Source organism: Pyricularia oryzae, chromosome 2 (genome assembly GCF_000002495.2).
Source record: "Pyricularia oryzae 70-15 chromosome 2, whole genome shotgun sequence".
In the NCBI taxonomy this organism is placed as follows: domain Eukaryota; kingdom Fungi; phylum Ascomycota; class Sordariomycetes; order Magnaporthales; family Pyriculariaceae; genus Pyricularia; species Pyricularia oryzae.
In genome coordinates, this window is record NC_017850.1 from 5,577,246 (window position 1) to 5,600,629 (window position 23,384).

Below are 23,384 nucleotides of genomic sequence, written 5' to 3' on the forward strand. Positions count from 1 at the left end.
TAGCGCTTGAACAGATCCTAGCTTGCTGGATCATTCCAGCCAATTCTTTTTTCTTTTGCTCCTCATCTTGTCCTCCACGTCTCACGGCCCTTGACAACGCGACGCGCTGCTCAATTTGAGCTCAGCCGCCACCATGGCTGACAATATGAAATATGACTCCGAGTCGGACGACGATAACTTCAATCCCGCCCCGGCGGATGTCTCGGACGATGAAGAGACAGAGAAGAACACGGCACGACGCGGCTCTGATGACGAAGGCCGTCCGTCGAGCTCAGACCGAAAAGCCACCAGTCCAGCTCAAGCCGACAGCGATGCCGAGGATCAGGATGACGCCGCTGGTGAAGAAGAAGAGGAAGATGAAGACGAAGACGAGGATGACGAGGAGGAAGATGTCCGCGCTGTAAGCTGATCTCGATTCGCACCGGTCAGCTGGAAAAGGCAGTTTCGTTTCTGGAGATTTTCCGCCTGCTGACAGTTATTTTGTTGCTTCAGGGTCATCGCAGGAAGCGCCAAAAGGATCGGAGGGCTGCTTTCTTCGATATCGAAGCCGAAGTAGACGACGAAGATGAAGGCGAAGACGACGAAAAGGATGGCGAGGAGATACTGGGAGACTTCATCGACCACGACCCAGAAGATGTTGCGGAGCCAGGTCGGATAGACGATGATAGGAGGCATCGTGATCTTGATCGCCAGCGAGAGATGGAGTCCAGTATGGATGCTGAGAAGCAAGCTGAAATCCTTCGGCAGCGCTACGGCAACCGTCGCCGGGCTGGCGGTTTGGGCGACTCGGCCGTGGTGCCCAAGCGTCTCCTCCTCCCCAGCGTCGACGATCCTCATATTTGGGCAGTTCGCTGTAAGGAAGGAAAGGAGCGAGAGGTTGTCTGGTCCATCATGAAGCGCATTGAGCAGCGCATGGGGACTAAGGAGGAGCTGAGCATAACGTCGGCCTTTGAGCGCGGTGGGACAGCGTCCGTTATGAAGGGCTACGTCTACGTCGAGGCCAACAGGTCTACGGATATCATGGTTGCGCTGGACGGTTTGCTCAACGTGTACCCCCGCACGAAGATGCTCCTCGTCGAGATCAAGGATATGCCAGATTTGCTCCGGGTTCAGAAGACCCCAGAGCTCAAGGTTGGCGACCATGTCCGTCTCAAGAGGCCCCCGAGATATGCGGGTGATCTTGCCGTTGTCAGAAATGTAACAGAAAACGGGCTTGAGGTTCAAGTAGCTTTCCTCCCTCGTCTGGACTACGGTCAGCGCGATGATGCTTTCACGAAAACCGAAGATGGCAAACGGAAGCGTTTCGCGCCTGGTCCGCGTCCGCCTCAGCGACCCTTCAACGAATCCGAAGCGCGCAAGCATGACGCTCGTCTACTTTCGGGAAGCCTTGAGCCCGGTGTCTTTGACTACATGGGTGACCACTTCGAGAATGGTCTGCTTATCAGAGATTACAAGATTCAGCAACTGCAAACTAAGGATGTCGTTGCTACTCCCTCTGAGATCATGCTCTTTGCACAAGTTGCCCAGGACGGAACAGAACACCTGGACCTGACGCCACTTGCGTCCAGCCTGGAAGACACCAATGTCACCTATTTGCCCGGCGACTCTATCGAGGTGTACGATGGCGAGCAAAAAGGTGTTGTCGGAAAGGCAGTCAACGTGCAAGGGGGTGTTGTCACGCTCAAGGTCACGGAAGGCGACCTTGCTGGGCAAGTTATCGAGGTTCCTACGAAAGGTCTCCGCAAACGCTTCAGAATCGGTGATCACGTCAAAGTGGTGGGCGGCTCTAACAAGGGCGAGGTCGGTATGGTGGTACAAGTCGAAGAGAACCGGGTTTCGATCGTCACGGACCAAACCAAAGCAACGCTCACGGTATTCAGCAAAGATCTCAGGGAGGCCAGCGACAGCGGTGGCCAGGGATCTATCGGACAATATTCGCTTCAAGATCTTGTCCAGTTGGATGTCACAACCGTGGCCTGTATTCTGAAGATTGACGGCGAGAACCTGACGGTTCTTGATCAAAATGGAGATTCTCGACAGGTGCCGGTTTCGCAGATCGCCAACAGAATACCTCCGAAAAAGCTTGCGGTCGCTGCGGACCGCAACGGCGCGGAAGTAAGGCTTGATGATGTTGTCAAGGAGATTGTTGGACAGAGACGTCAAGGAAAGATCATTCATATCCACCGAGGCTACTGCTACCTTCAAAGCGACTCCGTCAAGGAGAACTCGGGCATTTTCGTGACCAGGGCCAGCAACGTGACAACCGTGGCAGCCAAGGGCGGCCGAGCCAACAATAACTCGTTGCCTGACCTGACAGCGATGAACCCTGCCTTGAAGAGGAATCCCAGCGGAATGCAGGCACCTCAACCTAAGCCACAGCTTGGACGTGATAGGGCGCTGGGTCAAACCGTCAGCGTCCGCAGAGGTGGTTACAAGGGCTTGCTTGGCATCGTCAAGGATACCACGGAGACGCATGCACGTGTGGAACTGCACACCAAGAACAAGATTATCATGGTTCCCAAGGCCGACTTGGTCTTCAAGGACAAGGTTACTGGTCGTCCCATCGATATATTCTCTAGGGGTGGTATGGGAGGTCGTGGGGGAGGCAACGCTGGTAACAGAGGAGGAGGCTTCGGTGGCAGCACCAGTTACGGCGGTCGCACACCAGCTGGGGATGGCGGCAGGGGAGGTCGCACGCCAGCTTGGGAATCCAGCTGTAAGCTTTCCGGACTTTTGGTGGCCCTTGTACTTGCTTTGATGTTCTGAGACCCGCTAACCTGGCTATAACCGCAGCTTCTCGCACCCCCGCGTGGTCGCGAGCTGATGCTGGAGGGCGTACGCCGGCCTGGCCCAGCGCTGACGGATCGCGGACTGTCAACCCGTACGACGGGAGCCGCACCGCTTACGGCAGCGGATCCCGCACACCCGCATGGATGTCCGGATCCAAAACACCTGCTCCTCACGACTCGTTCTCAAGCAATTCCGCCTGGAGCTCTGGGGCAAAGACGCCATATGGTGCATCTGCGCCGACGCCGGCTGCCAGCAACAATGACACTTGGGGTTACACGCCGGGACCGAGTGGTTCGTCCAATGCTTACGATGCGCCTACACCTGGTGCAGGTCTGGGAGCCCCCACTCCAGGTGCATTGGATGCCCCCACCCCTGGTGCTTATTCGGCTCCAACCCCAGGAGCAATGAGTGCTCCAACGCCAGCGGCCCCATGGCAAGGAGGTTGGGGTGCGGATTCGGCACCAACGCCTGCCGCTGCTGCGCCTACACCGGGTGCATCTGGCGGCTACTACGGCGCACCAACTCCGGCGGCATACGGCGCACCGGAGACACCAGCAGCCAGTGGACCTCGGTACATTGATGACGATGAGTGAGGAAGCCAAATATGAGTGGAGAGGTGGATGCCTGGAAAACACATCAAAACTTCCAGACTCAGTTGGTTTGGAGGAATCTCGAATTCGAATCAAGGTGCCTAATGGGAATTGCTGATCTGGACAGAAAGTTTTATTTCACTGTTGTAGGATATTGTTAGGGGTACAGCATTAAGGCATCTATTTTCGTCTCGCCGTCGAAACAAGACATACTGCCGAGTGTTGCGCGAAGCAGTTGATTGGCCCATTAGTTGGGTGTTGTGTTGCACCGTACGCGACTTTAGCATTTCACAAGACGGGGAGTTGTTTTTACGTGAATGAGCGATATAGAAAGCTGGCAAGGAAATTGCTCACCAAGAAGCCTGTTGACAATTAATAGAAAGCGCGCGATATTCGAGTCGCAATTTGGACACGGAAAATGCTATTCCATTCCGCGGCCGTCTATGTGCCGAGGTTTATATTGGGCACTATATTGGAGGCCGCCCTCATTGGCCCATTTGTTGCGGGTGGCTGTCCCTACGTCGCGTTTGCAATTTATTCGTCGGTTGGACCCAGATATCTGAATTTCAGGTTGAGACCATCGTTATCGGCATTCTGTTCGCGTGACTTTTTCACGTATAAGTGGACACGGTGAAAGCTGTGGCGTCGTATACCCCAGGGGGAGCCCTTTACTGGTGTCTACAAGAGGCAGGTTGGCTTGGCCGTTGGGTTCAATAAATAGTCTGGTTCGCAGGTCTTTTCTGAATCCAACGACACTCAACTCTTAGTCCGGAGTTGAAAACAACGTCATATTCCCAGATCTAATCAGCGACACCCCAAGAGATCCTAGCCCATCATGATGATGTTGACAGCTCTTCTTGCCCTGACGGCCGCCGTCGCCGAAGCACACTGCAAGTTTAACCCCTGACAGCCCCATACAACGTCCCAACCACCAGGCGAAGCATACAAGATTCCTAACATGGACCAACGCCCCGCAGACACCTTCCCGTCGATCAAGGTCGGCAGCCAGAGCACCAGCGACTGGCAGGCGGTGCGGCAGACTACCAACTACCAGAGCAACGGGCCCGTCACCGACGTGCAGTCGTCGCAGATGACGTGCTACGAGCTCAACCCGGGCCGCGCCGCCCCGCTGACCGTCAACGTCACGGCCGGCTCCACCGTCGCCTACACGGCCAAGACCTCCATCAGCCACCCCGGTCCGCTCTCGGCCTGGCTCGGCTTCGTGCCCCAGGGCAAGACGGCCGCGTCGTGGGACGGCTCCGGCGCCAGGTGGTTGAAGATCCTGCAGGACAAGCCCGGTGTTGGCAACAACGGGCTGACATGGCCTACTCAAGGTGAGAAGGGGGGAAAAAGAGATTTGGGGGGAAAAATGTATGAGACAACTCGTTCCAAGATCGATAACTGACTCTGATCCCCCTGCAACACAGACAAAACCAGCGTCAACGTCCCAATCCCCAAGTGCATCCCCAGCGGCGACTATCTGCTCCGCATCGAGCACATCGCTCTGCACAGCGCGGGCTCCGTCGGCGGCGCCCAGCTGTACATCTCGTGCGCGCAGATCACCGTCACGGGCGGGACCGGCACGTCGGCGCCTTCAGCGAGCATGGTGTCCATCCCTGGAGTGTACAACGCCCGAGACCCCGGCCTGCTCGTCAACATCTACTATCCCGTCCCGACCAACTACAAGGGTCCGGGCCCTGATCCGTTCACGTGCTGATGTGGAAAAAGGACGATCGAGTGTTGGGATGTATTTCTTGTTATATAAATTGGGATTTTGCGTCCAGATTAGGCCGAGGCGGAAGAATTAAGAGTTATTATCACCGAATCCCCTTCAACATGATAAAGTTGAAAAGTTTTGAGAAACAGTGAGTTTCTTAGCAAGTCGAAATGTCCTTGCATAATCTCGTTCTTTGCCTAAAGTCCCGTTTGCTGCAATTGCATATATATATATGTGTGTGTGTGTGTTCTGTCCGATTTCCAATGCCTTGCTCATGTCGAAATCTCTCAGACCTCGAACCTTACTCAGTCTTGATATTTCCAGTCTCGGCACCCTGAATATCCTTTCCCGTCTCAGGGACATTGTTCGCTGGTGCTTGGTCGTTAGCCTTGACGACCCCGTTATCCACAATGTCGATATCCTTGGCGGCGTCCTTGGCGCTATTGTCAACATCCATCACCTTTTGCTCCCCAGCCTTGGCCTTCCCCGCAGCCCCGACATCCTCCTCGCCGCTGTCTTGGTCGTCCGCCGCATATGGGTCCGGCCGTTCGATATGAAGCTTCACGACCTCCGTATCCGCACCCTCGCCCTGAGCGAGTCGGTAGTATACCCGCAAACCCAGGATGACAACGGCATTCCACGGGTCCTTCTGGACCTCGCCATCCGGCGATGGTCCGGTCGGCAGAGACGGGCGTGCGGGAGGACCGACGGCAGAAGTTCGGGGGAACACGCCGGTGGCGGCCGGGTATTGTCTCCAGCCGCGGTGAATTGCGTCGAGTTCGAGCTCGATCTCGCCGTCAGATATCTCAGACACGCTCGACACACTTTCCGTTTCACTGGAGTCCTCGACACTGCCTTCGGTGTCGGGGCGTCCAGGACGGGGGATGAAGCGCTGGGGCCGCCCGTATCCTCGCGCTGGTACCCTGCCCGCGTTATATGGGGGCACGCCGCTGCGGTACATCATCTGTAGCTGCTGCTGTTGTCCCATCTGCTGGAAGGTTGCGGGCTGACCGCGCGTACGTGACCTCGAGGACTGTCTTCGCGGGATGGTTCCTTCAGTACCATCTGGATGAAGCAGAGCTCTATCTGTATGTTGCGAATCGGGAACGTTGTTAGGGCCTGCCGCAACTGGTTCTGAAGCAATGCCATTGGACCAATTTACACTTTCGTCCGCTGTATGCAACCCTTGAACGGTTCGCTTTGGCTCAGTGTTCGTCCCACGTTCTGCAGTTTCCACGGCTGTCGACGATATCATACGCCTTGGGGTGTCCCCAACTGCGTTGGGTATGTTTGAGCCAGCTGTTTTGTTAGGATCCTGCGAGATGTAGTGTTCCCCATTACCTGGCGCTACCCCAGATGAGGCCATTAGTTCAGGGGTTTCTTCGACCGGAACAGCAGCATTTTCCAGGGAGTGAGCTGTCATGTTTGACGCTTCCCCTGAACACTGGACTTCTCCCGTCTGGGGCTCAGAGTCGGCCACAGCAGGCGCTGCCTCAACGCTCTCAGCGAGAGAGCTCACAGGAGTCGGAATGTCAAGACTGCCCTTGGTGGTCGCTGAAGTTACGTTTGGAGCGTTCAACCCCTGAGTAGCTTGGCTGCTTGTAGCCATACTCGGTTGCTCAGAACCATATTTATTGTCTCCTCCCAAGGTCGCAATGGGAGCCTTGTTGTTATTGTTGTAATCTGCGTCGACTTGACTGATTGGAGCTCGACTCCCGACAGCAGGCATTGTTTTGTCTCCCTTGGCATGTTCAGCATCCGCTTGTGTCTGAGGCTGGGTTGCCGATTGGCCACCAGCGCTTGTCGCTTGAGCTTGCTTGAGTGCCTCATTGGCTTTTTCAGCCTCTTCTTTCCACTTCTTCTCTTCCTCGGCCCTCTTCCTTGCCCGTTTCGCTTTGGCCTTAGCCTTTGCCTTCTTCGCCGTCAACACCTCCCTGACATCGATGCGATACCTTAGATGTCGATCCTCCATGATCGCCTTCTTCAGCTTCCTCTTCGCCTTCTCCTTCTTGCGCACCTCGGCAGCAAGCCGAGCCTCCTTCTCCTGGGCCGTCTCGACTATACGGCCCCTGCTATGCGCGAGGTCGTACGAGAGCGCTATCCTGGCGAGCTTCTCCCTCTGATTCTTGGAGTACGCTTTGGCAACGTCCTCGGCTGGCATGCTGCTCGTATCGCGGGAGGCGTTCACCATGACCAGAACCGTGTAGTCGCCAGCCTCGAGATCCAATTCGACGTTGACGCTCCGGTTCATCCTATAGGGGGTTAGGCTGCGGACTAGGTAGTCCTCTTGGCCCGAGACGTGGACCCTGAAGGAGAACTCAAACCGGTATTGGCCCTCAAGGCCCTTGAAGTAGCGCTTGTCCAGCTGCGACAATACCAAGACGACTGGGCCTGGGCGGGAGAGGGAAAAGGCAAACTTGGTGTCGTGATACTCGTGCACCCACGGCACCGAAAAGGTCGTCCAAATCGCCGCAGCTTTCCACTCGGGACCGAAGAGGCGGGTCCGGTCGAAACTCTGAAACTTTCGCAGGAGGTCCTCGTAAGAGATCCAGAAGGCCCCATCATCGCCAAAGCGGTGGTTGAGTTTGGCCAGCCACTCGGGTGTCCACTCCGCCGACCCATCCGACCACTTGCCTTTCCACTCGTCTCGGCCCCAAGGGTTTCTCAGCATGAGCAGGCGATGGCCGCCGATCTCGACAGTTTTCATGACGCTGTAAGCGTGCAGCTCGACGATTCCTCTACGCTCACCGGTTCCGCGGCCCCAAATGCCTGTGCTGCATCCAAAGAGAAAGTCCTTGTTCACTCTGAGAAGCCCTTCTTTCCAAAAGTGCTCCTATGTTGAGAAATCTAAGCGTCAGTGTGTGGCTCAAGTCGAAATGGGTGCCGCCACGCCATGCGTAAAGACAGGCGAGGGGAAGTCACCACTTGCCTTGTCAAGTATATCGGTAGCATAAATCTCTTGCGTGATTCCTCCAGTCAGATCCTCGATCCCTTCTCCAGTGAAGCCACCCTCTATAGCTTCATAGTCCCCATGGGCCTTTGCGTATGCCTAATGATGATGTTTCGATCAGCATTCGCCTCTGTATGGTTTTTAATACATCTCAGCGGGTCGAAAGCAATCCAGACCTTTTCAAGCAAGCTGACCCACGTCTCGTTGGGCTCGGAAGACTGAGCAAAGTACAAGGCTCCACTGTTGGTCTGGTAGAGGCGCCTGTAAGCCTCCTCAGAGTCCTGCCGTACACGATCGTGATCTAGCAGGATCCTCTCGATGCATCCATCATCGTAGTCACCCTTGGTAAGGTAGAGCTTTTTTGGCTCGTATCATGAGTATCAGCAGACCTTCAGCTTCACATACCCCTGAATCCGGTGCCCGTTGCGGGCGAGACATACCTTGTCATCTATAATCTCACTGAACCAGTCTCCATCGCGATGGAATACAAAGCCATAGACCCCAACCTGCACATCATGAGCTATACAGATGCGCTCTATGAGGCCTGGCTTGTTGCTCATTGTGCACAGGGCGGCCATCAGCCAACAATCACCGACTTCTCGACCCTGTCTGACATCATTGGCAGATGGCCCATCGACAAAGAATTGAGGCTTCTCAAAGATCTCGGTGACTCTATGAACGGCCATGGGGCGGAAATTTTGCTGATGCGAGGGCGGCGGTCTGGGGCGCGGCCCACCCTGGCCGTAAGAGGAGGCTTTTGCCTGTGCTAATCCGGCTCGGCTCTGAGTTTCGACACCATGCACAGCGCCATCTTTCCTGTTCGTTGCTCTCATCGCCATGATGTCCCGCCTTCGATTGGAGAGACTGACGAGACACTGGTTTCTCCGCAACTGGAAGTCAATCTCGAGGTCAAAGTGCGGGTCTCTGTACCGCTGGTTGACGCGCCGGCATTCCTTGACGACCTGAGCAACTTTGGCTTTACACTGGGCGACTGCTTCATCGTACGACACTGGCTTCAGCTGGACGCTTTCGCCGGGTCGTTCTTTCTGCTTCTTTGATGTATAGTCTTTGCGTGGAAGGATGCGCATGGCTATTTTTGGCCAGCATTAGCTGATTTGTAAACTCTTTGCAGATTTTCTCGTAGCTTACCCTTTCCGGGAGTCTTGGTCGTAAATTTATCCCAGAAGTCGTCTAGCCTCTCCTGCGGTGCTTGGTTCTTTGACAAGTTCCATGATGAGCCTCTGTTTGGCCGACCTTTGCGACGGGCTGGCCGCGTACTGGCACTGGTTGTAGTTGTACTAGAAGTACTAGAATCGTCAGAGCTGCTGTCGGACATGATTCTGATATGAGTTGGCGGTTCATCAATCCAAAAGTATCAAGAAGTGGCTGTGTATGTAATCTGTTTTCGAAGCTGATCACATTGGCTTTTTTTCGATAAGAGCGCGCAATCACTGGGCCTCCGTGACCACTAATCGCTGTATGGAACTGCACCCAGCCAGCAATGGGAAATGATACTGCTGAACAGAGCTTTTGCCCAAGTATTTGGGGCAGGCTGAAGCATTTATAAACATGATTTTTTGCACAGATCAGAACCCTGGTTTCGATTTTCCAAGTGAAATGTTCACAGGAGCCGAAGCAGGCACGGCTGCCGTACCTCATTCCGACCCCCCTAAAATGGCCGGCAGGAAACTGTTCAAGTAGCATTGAGTGTTTGGGCGTCAGCAATCCGGTCAGGCTACGATCGACCCCCCATTTGCAAAATGCCATGTCGTGCAACCCTTTCGACGTTCAATACGGAGATACTCATGTGGCGGATTGGCTGGTATTGGGCCAGCAAGCTCAGGCTGCAAGGATTGCATTAGCGGCAAGTAACAAGCCACCAGGATTGCGCTGGCATTCTGGGCAGGTAACCATTTGTCAGATAATCGGGCATGAAATGAGGCTGAAAATGAGGAGCTAGAACCAGGTGAGCGAATAATCTGGGGTGACACCGGGTATTCGATAAGCTCATAGAGCACGGCTTTAGACCGTGCAGTTTCGTTGTATTCACAAAGGTGGGAAGTGGTTTCTCACATACCTTGAGCAGTGACGTCGGCAGTTTGAACACAGAGAAGAAGGGTGGGTATATTGGTTGAACGAACAATAACGCGTGAGCTGTAATCAAGGATATTGGATGCGAAAAGAAAGGGGGTATCATTGGCAGCTCTGCTGCGACTTTGAATAGCAGCGTTATACTGCAATTCTATCAATAACGTGTCATGGAAGTGGGGACACTCTCAACGAAGGCACTGGTGTCCAGAATCAGAACCGATCCAGCAAGTCGTTAACCTTCCTCCTCGCGTCTTCCTCCAATGCGACTGGTACGCTGTCTTCGCGGTCCTCGAAGAGACTATCTTCATCGTTTGATCCAACTGTCGAAGCCTTATTCTGAGACTCTTTCTGTATGAGCCGTGCCACGCGACCCCCTACGCGGGCCATCAGGATTCTAGTACGCTCCAGTTCCTGCTCCAGTTCGCCATTTTTGGTAACCAGGTGCCTTTGGACATGAGCAGCTGCAGCGTTATCATCAACTGTATCATCGGTGCTGGCTTGAAAAGGCGCCAGGCCGTCGCGCAAGGCACGCAATCGCCGCACACGCAACAACAGAGCTTCGCGCTCGACAGACAGCTCCTTTAAACTTTCAGCCAATTCAGCGAATCGCTTGACCTCCACGGGATACGTTTCTGCATCCTTTTCCAAGGGCCAATTTTCAGGAAGTGCCGATATTGTTTTTGCATCAGCTATACCGCCATAGATAAGACGCGATAGGTTAGCTGGCATTCGAAGGGAGTTATTGTTTTATGAACAAGCATCATTTCTGTGCATTACACACCAAAATCCGTGCTGCTCGATATTCCCATGGCCTGCAGCTCATTTCCTTCAGGGTGAAGCTCTGTCGCCCGCTCTCGCTCAATCAGATAGAGCTGTTCCAGCTGCTCGGCCACATGTCGCGTGGCGGCAGACGCGTAAACGCGGTTCACATGCTGGTGCAGCCGGTGGTTGACACGCACCATGGCGGCCTCCACGGCCCTCTCGGGGATCGTGGCTCCCGCGGCGCTTCCGCCGTTATCGCCTGCCGCCTGAGCGGATGCATTGTTTCCCGCACGCCAGGCGCGTGATGGGGCCAACGGTTGAGATAGTAACCGCACCTGCTCCGCTATCAACTCCTGTTTGAGTGTGAGGATTGTAGGCGGTGCTGCTGAAGACATTGTGGAGATTTCAATCAAGTCGGCCAATGGCTGGGCCGTTTATCAAGAATTAAGTGTGTTAATTCCCATGGATAAATTTAAACCGATTCGCCCTGTACTTTTAATTTGGTATGGGGCCGTTGCTGCATAGCATTTGAGGCTGCTTCTGTTGAAGCTCTATGGTGAAATGACGACATCCAATGGGTATTGCACATTGGTGACGCTGCAATTAGGCTGCCCACGACACCAATGGAAGTAAACAGAGGGGCGGGGACCTTTTTGGCGGGGACGCCCTGGTCTGGCGGGGCGCTACGGAGCTCTAACATCTTCAATCTTCTGTCAAGAACCACCGAACCTTCCTGACACATAAAGCTGCTGTGCTTTGAAGACCCAAACGTTCAAGTTGAATAGTCCTTTTATCCTATTTGCCCGTCAATTCTTGCCCAAGCTGCCGATTACCACCGACAATCTACTCCCCACCAAACCTCAACCATCCATCATGGCGAGCAAGACCGACAAGATCGACAAGATCATTGCGCGCCTGCAGCAGCGCATCGCCGAGGGCCAATTCTACGAGGCACAACAGCAGACCCGTGTCGTAGCCGCCAGGTATATCAAGGAGTCGAGCTGGGGCCCCGCGACCGACATTCTTTTCAATGTTTCCCAGTCGCTTCTCAAGGCCGGTCAGGGCGGCAGCGGTGGCGATCTGGCCACTCTGCTCGTTGACGTCTACAAACAAGCCGAGCTCAAGCCGGACTCGGCCAACAAGGGAAAGCTTTTGACTCTGTTGAGGTTGTTTGCCCCTGGGGAGCCTACCAAGAAGAAATTTGTCACTGAGATGATTGGGTGAGTGTCTCTCTTTTCTTTTCATCTTGATTATCCTGGAAAACCTCCAAGCGCACCTGCTAACAGGCTGCCCTGTGCGATCACTAGCTGGTCATCCAAGTTCGGAGAGTACCCCGCGGGCGACCCGGAACTGCACCACGTGGCAGGCTCACTATACGCTGAAGAGCACGAGACGTCCGAGGCGGAAAGGCACTTGATCCTCGGCACCAAGGACTCGGCCGAGGCTCTTGCACGCATGGAATACTCGTGGTACAAGGAGGACGACTCGCACACGGCACCCCTCTACGCCGCGCGCGCCGTCCTCCCCTACCTCCTCGTCGGCAACGTCCGCGCCGCCAACGCCTGCTATCGGTCGTTCGCGAGCGCCCTGAGCGCCGACAACCAGGGCATGGGCGTGCAGGACGTCAGCACCAACAGCGCGGACCTGCGCGTCTTCCCTAGCCTGCCTCTGCTCAACTTCCTCGGCATGTTGCTGTTGGCCATACAAAAGGGCAACCCGGACGCCTTTAGGAAGCTCACGATGAAGTACGGCCCGCAGATAGCCGAGGCGGCTCCGGCGTGGCAGGAAAGCCTAGAGAGCATCGCCGAGATGTACTTTGGTATCGCCAGGCCTAGGCAGAGCAACCCGCTGATGGACATGATGGGAAGCCTGTTTGGAGGTGCCGGCGGCGCTGGTGGTGCTGCGTCAAGGAAGCCGCCCGCGAGGCGGGTGGAGGCACCGGCTGCAGAGGGATTAGACTAGAGGGGTTTTATATTCGCAGAAAAAGCGCTGACGCTGTTGCTTGATTGTAGTTTATACCCATTCATGACGATGCTCAAAAAGAGATGCTAGACGACTGATAATTTCTGCCCGTGAGAAAAAGAGCTCATTGGCGTCTTGGTAGTAAATCCTCCTTTTCAAACATCCAGTTATCCTCAGACAATGCAGCTACCTTGGCTCTCAAACTTGCTCGTACCGCCTCCAATATTTCTTGATTGGTGGCAACAAGAGTAAAATGTCAGCTGTGAAGGTGTACCAAGAATGCGACAAACTTGGGAAATCTAATGCTCACCCTCTGGTTGTACCGGAATGCTATTCTGGTTGATCTGATGATGCCTCACAACGTCTGCCAGCCGTTGTCGCTCCTCTATTACACCCAGAAAGTCGGTCAACACATTCGCTGTTTACCACATGCGACAAGCCAAATAGAGGCACAGGCCCAGGGAAGTGACATACTCTCATTCTGCTGCCTCGAATCCAGTACAACCTCATCCATGTCGTCGATTGGCGGTGTCGGGGGCAGGTCTAGCTCCACATCGCCGTTCTGATCGCGGACCACGATATCAGACCCCTGGGCATCGTCTTCCAGATGCAGCCGGCTGTCGCCAGAACTGGACGAGCTGGTTCCGTTCTGCAGCGTCGGACGGCGAGTCAGCTGGCCCTGGAAGAGGTTGCGACGGACGCTAGCAGAAGGCACGGCGGCGTGTCGTGTTCGGGCCACGCCGGGGGGCTGTTGTTGCCGGCTCGATGCTTGTCTCTCCGCCATCGCGACAATCGGCAAGGTGTGCGTGGTACGTACCCAGAACAGGGGTGAGTGGGCACGCTAGACCAGGTTGTAAATGTTTGTTTTTGTGCCCAGTTCTGAACCTTTGTTACCTAAGCAATTTGAGGGAAGCTTAAATGAGAACACTTGCACCGTAATTTACTAGGTTGCTAACGTGGTTGATGGGGGCGAGGTACTGGTACGTACTGTAATATAACTGACTGGTCGCATGCAAAAAGTAGATGTAACCTCTCGCCTAAGCTAAGCTCTACCAGGCGAGCGACCCAATATAACTGGACAGCGCTCCCAGCAAGTTGGAGGGCGATTTTAAGTTCTGTGGTTTTTCCTTTGCAAAGATTTTGCCCTCAAAGTCCTGATGAATTTCAATCTCACATACCTAGGAATAATAAATAAACTAAGACATTAAATGAGTACAAGGAGCATGTACGTAGTACTGTACTGTAAGTCACAATAGGTGGTAGCTAGGTAGCTGCAGGTGGTGTGGGGTGTATACAAGATCGGCCAGGGTCCATAAATGGTTCTGTTGGCGGGGCTGCGCGCCAAACACGACATGAAAGTTCGCGTTAAGTGGCGTCACGGTCAATTTCCGACGCGTGTCTGTTAATTGATTTTCGCCTCCCCATCAACCACCAGGCAACCCCTTGCATCACCCAAAAACGCCTTGCAGCTAGACTAGTCAATTGTGCTATACTTTGAACCAAGAGCTCAACTACCATATTTTCTGCAACGTTCTGGTCAAAAGTGACTACATTTGATTCGGTCAAACCAAGAATAGCCATCAAGAAATCACCATGCCGGCCGCTGTCCTACCGCAGAAGCGGGAGTTCGGCGAGGCATCAAACGCCCGTAAAAACATCTCCGCAACACCTTCCAGCTCAAAAAAGAGGAAGATCGAGCCGCCTGCATCGTCACCGGCAGCCTCCCGCTTCAAGAGCTCCCAGGCAAACAAGCTCGGCTCCAGCCAACCCAAGAGTGCTTTCGAATCCGAAGTCCTCGAGAAGCTCAGTCAAGACATTTCAGATGCCAAGCATAACAACACCGAGAAGGACCAGTCGTGGTCGCGGCCACCTATTCCCGCGGACTTCAGCCCCAAGACTAGCAAGCTCTGCTTCCAGTCGATAGAAGCAGAGGAGGGTACGCTCCATGGCGGACAGGCGACGGTCAAGCTCTTTGGTGTGACAGAGGACGGCAACTCGGTCATGCTGCATGTCAAGGAGTTCAGGCATTACCTCTACGTTGCCGCTCCAACCTCGTTTGGTCAGAAGGACTGCAACGCATTCAAGGCATTCCTCGAGACCAACATCGCACAACACCAACCAGCTATACACTCGGTACAGATGACGATGCGCGAGAATATCTACGGCTTCCAAAACAACACCCAGAACCCCTTCTTGAAGATCACCGTGACGGACCCCAAATTCATCAACAAGGTTCGCTCTACCATCGAGAGCGGTAATGCGAACTGGAAGGGAATGTGGAAACACGATGGTGGCATCATGACTTTTGACAACATTCAATACGTCCTGCGCTTCATGGTGGACTGCAAGGTACGTTTTCTTTCTTGTCACCAAGAAGGTGCTGATTCGGCCATCCCACTGACATTTGTGATGTATGTAGATACAAGGAATGTCCTGGGTTGAGGCACCAGCCGCGACTTACACACTTGTGCCAGAATCTCAAAGACAATCAAATTGTCAGATTGAGGCTGAGATGAGCTATCGGGACCTTATCGCCCACAAACCAGTCGGCGAGTGGTCGAAGATGGCCCCTCTTAGGATCCTTTCGTTCGATATCGAGTGCGCTGGACGCAAAGGTATCTTTCCAGAGGCGAATATGGATCCTGTCATCCAGATTGCAAACGTGGTCACCAAGTACGGTGACAAGAAGCCTTTTGTCCGCAACGTCTTCTGCTTGGACCAGACAAGTCCAATCGTAGCAACTCAAATTCTCGAGTTCAGTCAGGAGCAGAAAATGCTGTCGTCATGGCGGAACTTCATGGTTGAGGTTGATCCGGATATTATCACCGGCTACAACATTGCCAACTTTGATTTTCCCTATCTTCTTGACCGTGCGAGGCATCTAAAAGTCAAGGACTTTGATTTGTGGAGTCGTATACCAAGCATCAAATCGGTAGCGAAAGAGTCCAACTTTTCCAGCAAACAGATGGGCAACCGCGACACCAAGGCCACTAATATCAACGGTCGTCTACAGCTTGATCTGCTGCAGTTGATCCAGCGTGATCACCAACTGAGAAGTTACACCCTCAACTCCGTGTGTTCGCACTTTTTGGGTGAACAGAAGGAAGACGTCCATCACACAATGATCACGGAGCTGTTCAACGGCACGCCAGAATCCAGACGTCGTCTTGCACTCTACTGCTTGAAAGATGCATATCTCCCACAAAGACTAATGGACAAACTGTCATGTTTGGAAAACTACACGGAAATGTCTAGGGTCACAGGTGCCCCTTTCAACTTCCTTTTGACAAGAGGTCAACAAGTCAGATTCTTAAGTCAGCTGTTCCGCAAAGCCCTGGAGCAGAAGCTCGTCATCCCCAACCTCAGCGTTCAAAGCTCGGATGAGCAATATGAGGGCGCGACAGTCATCGAGCCCACTCGCGGCTACTACGACGTCCCTGTTGCAACGCTTGATTTTGCTTCTCTGTACCCCAGTATTATGCAGGCGCACAACCTGTGTTATACGACCCTGGTCACCAAGAAAGCCATCGATGCGTTTGGCCTGAAGAAGGATGAGGACTATATCGTAACTCCGAACGGAGACTTTTTCGTCACCATTAAACAACGCAAGGGGCTACTGGCTCAAATTCTGGAAGAACTCCTTGCGGCTCGAAAACAAGCAAAGAGAGAGCTGGCGGTCGAGACGGACCCGTTCAAGAAGGCCGTGCTGAACGGTCGTCAGCTGGCTTTGAAGATCAGCGCCAACAGTGTGTACGGTTTGACTGGTGCTACAAACGGCAAGCTGCCTTGCTTGGAGATTGCCAGCAGCACAACCAGTTTTGGCCGGCAAATGATTGAAAAGACCAAGGAAGAAGTCGAGAAGAAGTACCGCGTCGCGAATGGCTATTCTCACGACGCCCAGGTCATCTACGGTGACACTGATTCCGTCATGGTCAAATTTGGCACCAAAGACCTTGCTGAAGCGATGAAGCTTGGTGAGGAGGCGGCCAACTACGTCTCATCCAAGTTCATCAAGCCCATCAAGCTCGAGTTCGAGAAGGTGTACTTCCCATATCTGCTAATCAACAAGAAACGTTATGCTGGTCTGTACTGGACCAAGCCCGAGAAGTACGACAAGATGGACACGAAGGGTATTGAAACTGTCCGTCGAGACAATTGCTTGCTGGTTCAGACTGTGATTGAGAAGGTTTTGAGGATGATTCTCATCGACCAAGACGTGCCAGGTGCTCAGGAGTAAGTTTCTGCAACCACTTAAACCCAAGACACATGTAGACCTACCTCCGGCATTACATTTACTGATAAAATGTGCAAATAACAGATATGTCAAGGAGACAATCGCAGAGCTGCTTCAAAACAAAGTCGACATGTCCAAGCTCGTCATCACAAAGGCCCTGACCAAGGATGACTACTCAGCAAAGCAAGCGCACGTGGAGCTGGCGCAGCGCATGAAGAAGCGCGATGCCGGCTCGGCGCCAGGCCTCGGCGACCGCGTGGCCTACGTCATGATCAAAGGCGCGACAGGATCCAAGAACTTTGAGCGTTCCGAAGACCCGATCTACGTGCTTGAGAACAACGTGCCCATCGACACAAAGTACTACCTCGACAACCAGCTCGCCAAACCGCTCGGCCGCATCTTCGAGCCCATCCTGGGCGAGACCAAGGCCAAGTCGCTACTGATGGGTGACCACACGCGTGTCGTTTCCGTCGCGGCGTCCTCGGTCGGCGGCCTGATGAAGTTTGCCAAGAAGACGCAGACCTGCATGGCCTGCAAGAAGCCACTGACGGGCAAGGAGGAGAGCCAGGGTGCCGTCTGCGCCGACGATGCGCCCCGCGTCGGCGAGCTGTACAAGAAGACGCTGGACCGCGTCTCGGACCTCGAGGTCCGCTTCGGCCGCCTCTGGACCCAGTGCCAGCGCTGTCAGGGCAGCATGCACTGCGAGGTCATCTGCTCCAGCAAGGACTGTCCCATCTTCTACATGAGGATGAAGGCCAAGAAGGACTTGGAGGACGGCAACAAGGAGCTGCAGAGGTTCGACTTTGATAGGGCTGCCATCTGGTAAACGATGTTATGTGACCTTGCCAATATGTATTCTTTTTGGGGTTTGCTGGCTTTGAGTCTTGGTTGTTTTTCTTCTCACTCTGTAATGGGCGTTTTTGGGAGTTGGTCAGGGTCCCAGGGGCCTGGCGGTATCATTTTCTGACGGAATTAAAGCAGGGAATAAGTAAGAGAGACGTGTCTTGTTTGCAAATAATCTGTTGAAATCAAATTGTATAATCGATTCTCAATCGTATTTCTTGGCTCCTAGCAGCGTGTTCGAAAGAAATTCTATTCCAAAAAGCTCATTGTGTGGCCCTGCGGCATAATCGTTTTCTTCCCTCATCATTGTGCCAACTGATAAACGCCCTGCCAACGTTGCTTTAAGCAGTAATACTAAGATACATTGTCTACCCAGAAAGGTGACAGGTGTTGAGAAAAAGCAGACAATTCCAAAAAAAAGCCTTTGTCCATGACATTGAAACTCTTTTTTGCTCAACAAGAAACAGCTGCGGGGAATAATAGAGAAAAGAGAAAACAAACGCCAAATAACTCCAAGCACCAAAATCATTGCACAAGTAAAAAGCAGCACTAAATGATACTCAGCAAACAGGAAACTTGAAAAGTGGCTAAAGGAATAAGCAAAAAAGCCCAAGCAAAATAAATCAAAAGTCATCTCAGCACAGTAAATCGCCGTCGCGCACCATGGCCTTGAACTTATCGTCGGGCTCCTCAAACTTGTATCTCTCACCACGCACGACGCGGTCGACCTCCTCCCTGACAAAAGGGTAGATATCCTTCCACGCATTGCGGCCCATCCAGCAGTCAAGGTGTCCGTAGCCGGGGACGACCCGGCGGCGGTACTCTATACCGCTGTCCGGGGCGCCGGTCTGGGGTGTGACGGCGGCCGATGACGTGGTGGTGTCATCGTCAGCGGCACGGCGCGGGTAGTGCATGCCGCCAAAGGTGTCGGTGAGCTTCTCGTAGGTGCGCTCGGTGGCCTCGATGCTGAGGACGGCATTGTCGCGGCCCGAGAAGAGAAGGAATGGGATGCCGCGGAGGCGCTGGATGTTGGCGGGCGTCGTGAGGTCGTTACACAGCGGAGCGTTGCCCATGACGTGGCCCTCGGAGCCCATCTTCATCAGCAAGTGCAAGAGCGTCATGTTGACGCCGCCAAAGAAGCGGTCGATCTGCCGGTGCGTCGCCTCGTTCAGGTTGCGGTGGTTCCAGCAGCGGCCAAAGACCAGCGATGTGCGGTGGCAGCTGGCGCTGTTGCAGAGCTCGCTACGGGAGTCGGGCATCAGGCGGAGGGCCTGGTTGACCAGCCGCTGGACAAAGGCGTCGTCGGCACCCGTGCTGCAACTGAACCAGTTTCCTGCTACCAATCTGTAAAGCGTGTCCATCGGGATGGGGCCGGCCATGACTTTGGCCATGTTTGACGGACCCCAGATGGGGTTCATAAAAACCTGACTACAGGTGATGCCGAGGATCCAGTCTGACGGAATGGTGCCGTCGAGCAGTCCGGAGGCAAAGGCGACTGATCCCATGCAGTGGGCAATTGTGTAGATCTTCGAAGGCTTATTCGGGTCGCCGCTTTCGGGGTACTTCCTGCGAATGTATTCCAGGCAAGCCTTCAGGTCGAGGCGGGCATCGTACGTCGTGTAGTTGATCTTGGCCGACATCAGTTGCCCGATGCGGTGGACCGTGACGAAGACGCGGTAGCCTGCTCGCGTAAAGTAGTTGACCGCATTATAAGGGATGGTCGGCAGGGCGAAGATTTGGTGATCCACAGCAGCTCCAGGTATCATAAAGAGGTTCTTAGCAGGGGTTGGTTTGCCATCCGGGCCAAGCGGCGTGTGCGTCGCTTCCCACATGTGTAAGCGTGTTGTGACACCATCGGAGGCAACAATCTTGAAGCTCTGCGTCGGAAGTGTATCATTCACATAGCCAACATATGTCCTGGATGGATATTGCAGCGGTGTGAAGGGCGTGACCAGCAGTGAGAGCGACTTGCGGGTGAAAAAGCTCATGAAACTAGCTGCACTCTTGGCCTTGTGTATAAATGAGCTTCCGGTTGGACTCAAGGTCAGCATCTCCGACCAAAAGTCCTTGGGCTGAATGCTCATGATGCCTCTAGCAACGACAGAGCAGTGGCGCCATGCTTCAATGTCTCCAGGGTCAATGTGCGGCGGGTGATCATTGTTGGTGATCGTGACATAGAGGGTTGTGGTGGAGCGCCAGAAGCGGCCTGGCGAGAGGGCGACTGATGAGTCGACCACCTTGTAACCATGGAAGTGAAGCACTTCCCCATTGATGCCCATCATGTCAAAGTTGTATGTTAGGTTGCGGGTGCCCGGAGCCTTGTGGTCCCTGACAAACAGCCCAAACTCGCCACGCTTCACCATAAAGGGGGAGCCGGGAATGGTAGGGCAGATGAATGTACCCGTCAGCATGCCACGGTTCCTGTAGTCCTGTACCATGTCTTTGGTGCAAAGTGTCTGCACGCTCAGGAAAAAGCGAGCATTTTCGCACAGCGATTTGGCCGTCCGGTAGGCAAGCTCGTAGGTTTCCTGCACATCCTCCCTCATATTGGCCCCTTTGTGTATAAAGCCTGACATGACTTCAGTGAACCCGAAACCACTCTTTCGGAGTGATTTGGCCCTGTACATGGCATCTTCTGCTTTGCCGACACTATCAGCCCTGCTCAGTAGCACCTCGCGAATAGTGTGAGCGCGGGGGAGCCGTTGTAGCTGCTTCTGAATGTCTAGGACTTCCTGTCTGAGTTGACGATCCCTTGGGACGTGGGCGGGCTCTCCGAAGAGATCCAAGATGCCATTCTTCTCTTCGCTGATTTCCAGGTCGCATTCGTCTGCCCATATCTCCACGCATCGCTCGGCGATTGCTGCAATCGTAGCCAAGGGATTGGCACCAAGTGCTGCCGGGATCAGCGCTCCGTCGGTCACGATCAAACCTTTATGAGTCTCTGAACCCGATCCCATAAATACCTCGCCCTTGTGGTCCGTGACACCCGTGGCACCAGTGTTGTCACGAGCCATGCTTGCTCCACCTATTGGGTGGACAGTAACCTGTTGCTCACCCATCAATGCAAAGAAGGGCGTTTGGACCAAGGTGCCACCAACGGCTTCTGTTGCTTTCGCGAGTAGCTGGTTGATTTCCTTGACGTGAGTTCCGCGGCCAACACCGAGGAACTCAAGTACGGGCCGATCATTCTTGAGAGAAAGAACGGCTTGGTTGGTGTCGTGAGACATGACCAGATAGACCTGCGTTCTCTCGACGGCACCCCTGCGGAAATAGGGGCCGAGAATTCTGCTTCCCCATCTCGCAAGGGCCGCCTGGGTACGCTCGATTATGGTATCGTCCTTGGGACTTTGGCTTCCTGGCATGAAGTCGAGCATCGCCTGAAACAGGTGTGCCAGTGCTCGTGGCACCGTTCCCTCCTGGATTACAAACCCGTCCAATGGATTGGGGTGACCCTCGCGATTGTCAATGATTGACGTGATGCAAGGGCCGACTGGGTTGTAAGGGTCTGGGTAGACACGACCAACAGCATTGACCTCCTCGTCCGTGTTGTAGCCAAAGGCGAGGATGTCTCCGTTGCCGCTCATGTTCTGACCAACAAGTGAGCTTGTCTCGAGACCCATGGCGCGACTCCGAAGCAGGATTTCTGTTGTACCAATGGCACCGGCGCCAAGGAAGACGGCATTTTTGGCGTGAACCCACATGAGGTCTCCACGGAGATTGGAAGCAAAGCAGCCTCGGTTGCGACCATGCCATGCAAAGTAGATTATGTAGCCTCCGCGACTGTCCGTCACCTTCTCGATGTGGCGCACCTCGCACTCGCAAAACATTTCGGCACCCCAGTTCCAGGCATCGGCCAAATAGGTTACCAATGTCGTAGTCTTTGAACCATCGTTGACTCCAGTGGCGTCCTGGCCGGTCAGGGCCGAGGGCGACATCTCGACACCGCAGCTATTGGGCCCATTGCGGAAGCGGGTAGTCTGCTCAACCTTTCTGAACTTGGATGACATGTTGAGATGCTCCGCCTGTTTCTTGAGCATCCTGGCTTTTGGAAGCTCGGGCCAGTCATCGGGGTATATCTCTGGCTCCAGTACCTTTCTTACACGCTTATAGTATGGTGCTAGGGCATCTTTTTCACGCAGCTGGGGCGGCCAGGCTTTCTTTGCCATGGTATCGGCGTCGGCCTCCAAGAAGACATTGGCATTTATGAGACTGGTCCCGCCAAGTCCATTGCCAACGACAGCGTTCTGGCCTCTGCCGAGGATCAGATGGTACATCCCTGTTGGATCTCCACCAACCGCCGTCTTCCCGGGAAGCCAGTATGGTGAGAACTCGCCACTAAAGTGAAGCTGCTCGAGGGCCTCTCTGGCACCGGTTGGGTACTCGCCTGGCCAACGCTCTTGCCCGCGCTCCAGGACACAAACGGACTCGCCGGCACGGGCCATACGGGACGCAGCTACGCCGCCTCCATAGCCGGAGCCGATAACGACCACGTCGTAGCTGGAGCGTAAAAGTTCGACAGGCTTGGAAATACGGGGAAAGGCCCCCGCAGCATGTCGTTCTGCGCCATCGATATAGGTGTGAATCTTTGCATGAGCCTGCGATCTGGGGCCACTGGGTTCTGAGTCGTGGGGACCAGCGGTTCTGATGGGGTGTGATTTGGTACGCCGTTGGGAGCTTGTGAGGTAAGATTCAGGCTCCTCAGTCAAAGCAGGGGAGGGTTCGGGAGAGGGTATTGGCGCGACAAGTGGTGAGAAATTTTCCTTGATGCCAAGTCCAGCGCGAGAATCTTCAGAGGACTCGCTTTCGTCTTCGACCCGGACTTTTTTGTAGTTGGGTCGGAAGGGGCTATTTGGAGCCGACGTGGTTCCTTCGCTGGGACTTGGGGTTGGTGGGAGCTGAGACTGAGCCCATTTGCTGCTATAATTGTCGTGGTAATGGCCTGGTTGAAGAAATGAATGTGTCATATCGGACTTCGATCGTACCGGTTGTGGGCCGGGGTAGCCACAACTTTGCCCATCATCTGAGCCTTCAAAAGAGCCCTTGGGCAGGGTCATTGGCTCTGCGCGAGGCGCCATGATATAAGATGTATAATGAAACAAGAACTGCCAGTGAGATCTTGATGATATTCAAGATGCAGCAGATATGAGTGAGGTATGGGTGTGGACGCTGAAAGCAGGTCTTTTGTACAAGACGGTTATACAACCCACCAGCCCAGGGTATCAGGTATCGTATATAGCCGTAAGTATATACAAATAGGCCAAAGGGGTGGGAGTACGAGAGAGAATGAGTCCCGGAGAATAAGTGAGATGGGTTGCAGACCTCGGGAAGGAGTGGCACAACAGGAGAATATATGACATGAGGTAAGATGGAATGAGACAGACAAACCATGTCATTAAGAGTATTGGCACGGAATGTGGAGTACACGGATGTCAATCATTTATGATC

At 54.0% G+C, this 23,384-nt stretch overlaps 8 protein-coding genes across 8 annotated transcripts; 4 read left to right on the plus strand and 4 right to left on the minus strand.

The window, feature by feature from the left end:
• Window positions 1-133: 133 nt before the first annotated feature.
• MGG_12268 (transcription elongation factor spt-5) lies at window positions 134-3,383 on the plus strand (the record flags this gene model as incomplete). Its single annotated transcript, XM_003714970.1, has 3 exons — window positions 134-400; window positions 493-2,716; window positions 2,794-3,383. The coding sequence occupies 3 exons, from the start codon at window positions 134-136 to the stop codon at window positions 3,381-3,383; spliced, it is 3,081 nt and encodes a 1,026-aa protein (XP_003715018.1).
• A 955-nt stretch (window positions 3,384-4,338) lies between these two features.
• MGG_08066 (cellulose-growth-specific protein) lies at window positions 4,339-5,097 on the plus strand (the record flags this gene model as incomplete). The annotated part of the gene is made up of 2 exons (XM_003714971.1): window positions 4,339-4,714; window positions 4,808-5,097. The coding sequence occupies 2 exons, from the start codon at window positions 4,339-4,341 to the stop codon at window positions 5,095-5,097; spliced, it is 666 nt and encodes a 221-aa protein (XP_003715019.1).
• MGG_15810 (uncharacterized protein) lies at window positions 4,931-9,938 on the minus strand. Its single transcript, XM_003714972.1, has 5 exons — window positions 9,197-9,938; window positions 8,488-9,137; window positions 8,224-8,403; window positions 8,027-8,146; window positions 4,931-7,930 (listed from the first exon to the last, which is right to left on the minus strand). Exons 1-5 carry the CDS (start codon window positions 9,381-9,383, stop codon window positions 5,399-5,401), a joined length of 3,669 nt encoding a protein of 1,222 aa, XP_003715020.1. The 5' UTR covers window positions 9,384-9,938; the 3' UTR covers window positions 4,931-5,398.
• Window positions 9,926-11,470, minus strand: MGG_15811 (uncharacterized protein). Its single transcript, XM_003714973.1, has 3 exons — window positions 10,920-11,470; window positions 10,125-10,827; window positions 9,926-9,945 (listed from the first exon to the last, which is right to left on the minus strand). Exons 1-2 carry the CDS (start codon window positions 11,293-11,295, stop codon window positions 10,349-10,351), a joined length of 855 nt encoding a protein of 284 aa, XP_003715021.1. The 5' UTR covers window positions 11,296-11,470; the 3' UTR covers window positions 9,926-9,945; window positions 10,125-10,348.
• A 121-nt stretch (window positions 11,471-11,591) lies between these two features.
• MGG_08069 (uncharacterized protein) lies at window positions 11,592-13,068 on the plus strand. The gene is made up of 2 exons (XM_003714974.1): window positions 11,592-12,120; window positions 12,208-13,068. The coding sequence occupies exons 1-2, from the start codon at window positions 11,774-11,776 to the stop codon at window positions 12,860-12,862; spliced, it is 1,002 nt and encodes a 333-aa protein (XP_003715022.1). The 5' UTR covers window positions 11,592-11,773; the 3' UTR covers window positions 12,863-13,068.
• MGG_08070 (uncharacterized protein) lies at window positions 12,803-13,850 on the minus strand. The gene is made up of 3 exons (XM_003714975.1): window positions 13,337-13,850; window positions 13,173-13,247; window positions 12,803-13,090 (listed from the first exon to the last, which is right to left on the minus strand). The coding sequence occupies exons 1-3, from the start codon at window positions 13,644-13,646 to the stop codon at window positions 12,987-12,989; spliced, it is 489 nt and encodes a 162-aa protein (XP_003715023.1). The 5' UTR covers window positions 13,647-13,850; the 3' UTR covers window positions 12,803-12,986.
• A 446-nt stretch (window positions 13,851-14,296) lies between these two features.
• Window positions 14,297-18,237, plus strand: MGG_08071 (DNA polymerase delta catalytic subunit). Its single transcript, XM_003714976.1, has 3 exons — window positions 14,297-15,211; window positions 15,282-17,095; window positions 17,181-18,237. Exons 1-3 carry the CDS (start codon window positions 14,456-14,458, stop codon window positions 17,920-17,922), a joined length of 3,312 nt encoding a protein of 1,103 aa, XP_003715024.1. The 5' UTR covers window positions 14,297-14,455; the 3' UTR covers window positions 17,923-18,237.
• On the minus strand, window positions 18,124-23,376 carry MGG_08072 (cholesterol oxidase). The gene has a single exon (XM_003714977.1). It carries the CDS (start codon window positions 23,012-23,014, stop codon window positions 18,575-18,577), a length of 4,440 nt encoding a protein of 1,479 aa, XP_003715025.1. The 5' UTR covers window positions 23,015-23,376; the 3' UTR covers window positions 18,124-18,574.
• Window positions 23,377-23,384: the final 8 nt, after the last annotated feature.

What these genes read in the sequence shown, in the direction of transcription:
- MGG_08072 (XM_003714977.1), bottom strand. Translation starts at nt 23,014, where the DNA reads ATGGCGCCTCGCGCAGAGCCAATGACCCTGCCCAAGGGCTCTTTTGAA.
- MGG_08069 (XM_003714974.1), top strand. Translation starts at nt 11,774, where the DNA reads ATGGCGAGCAAGACCGACAAGATCGACAAGATCATTGCGCGCCTGCAG. An exon ending in TTTGTCACTGAGATGATTGG is followed by an intron (nt 12,121 to 12,207) that starts GTGAGTGTCTCT and finishes TGCGATCACTAG; the next exon opens with CTGGTCATCCAAGTTCGGAG.
- MGG_08070 (XM_003714975.1), bottom strand. Translation starts at nt 13,646, where the DNA reads ATGGCGGAGAGACAAGCATCGAGCCGGCAACAACAGCCCCCCGGCGTG. An exon ending in TTCGAGGCAGCAGAATGAGA is followed by an intron (nt 13,248 to 13,336) that starts GTATGTCACTTC and finishes TGGGTGTAATAG; the next exon opens with AGGAGCGACAACGGCTGGCA. An exon ending in CATTCCGGTACAACCAGAGG is followed by an intron (nt 13,091 to 13,172) that starts GTGAGCATTAGA and finishes CCACCAATCAAG; the next exon opens with AAATATTGGAGGCGGTACGA.
- MGG_15811 (XM_003714973.1), bottom strand. Translation starts at nt 11,295, where the DNA reads ATGTCTTCAGCAGCACCGCCTACAATCCTCACACTCAAACAGGAGTTG. An exon ending in ATCGAGCAGCACGGATTTTG is followed by an intron (nt 10,828 to 10,919) that starts GTGTGTAATGCA and finishes ATGGCGGTATAG; the next exon opens with CTGATGCAAAAACAATATCG.
- MGG_15810 (XM_003714972.1), bottom strand. Translation starts at nt 9,383, where the DNA reads ATGTCCGACAGCAGCTCTGACGATTCTAGTACTTCTAGTACAACTACA. An exon ending in GTGAGATTATAGATGACAAG is followed by an intron (nt 8,404 to 8,487) that starts GTATGTCTCGCC and finishes GAGCCAAAAAAG; the next exon opens with CTCTACCTTACCAAGGGTGA. An exon ending in CTACCGATATACTTGACAAG is followed by an intron (nt 7,931 to 8,026) that starts GCAAGTGGTGAC and finishes TTCTCAACATAG; the next exon opens with GAGCACTTTTGGAAAGAAGG.
- MGG_08071 (XM_003714976.1), top strand. Translation starts at nt 14,456, where the DNA reads ATGCCGGCCGCTGTCCTACCGCAGAAGCGGGAGTTCGGCGAGGCATCA. An exon ending in GCTTCATGGTGGACTGCAAG is followed by an intron (nt 15,212 to 15,281) that starts GTACGTTTTCTT and finishes TGATGTATGTAG; the next exon opens with ATACAAGGAATGTCCTGGGT. An exon ending in GACGTGCCAGGTGCTCAGGA is followed by an intron (nt 17,096 to 17,180) that starts GTAAGTTTCTGC and finishes TGCAAATAACAG; the next exon opens with ATATGTCAAGGAGACAATCG.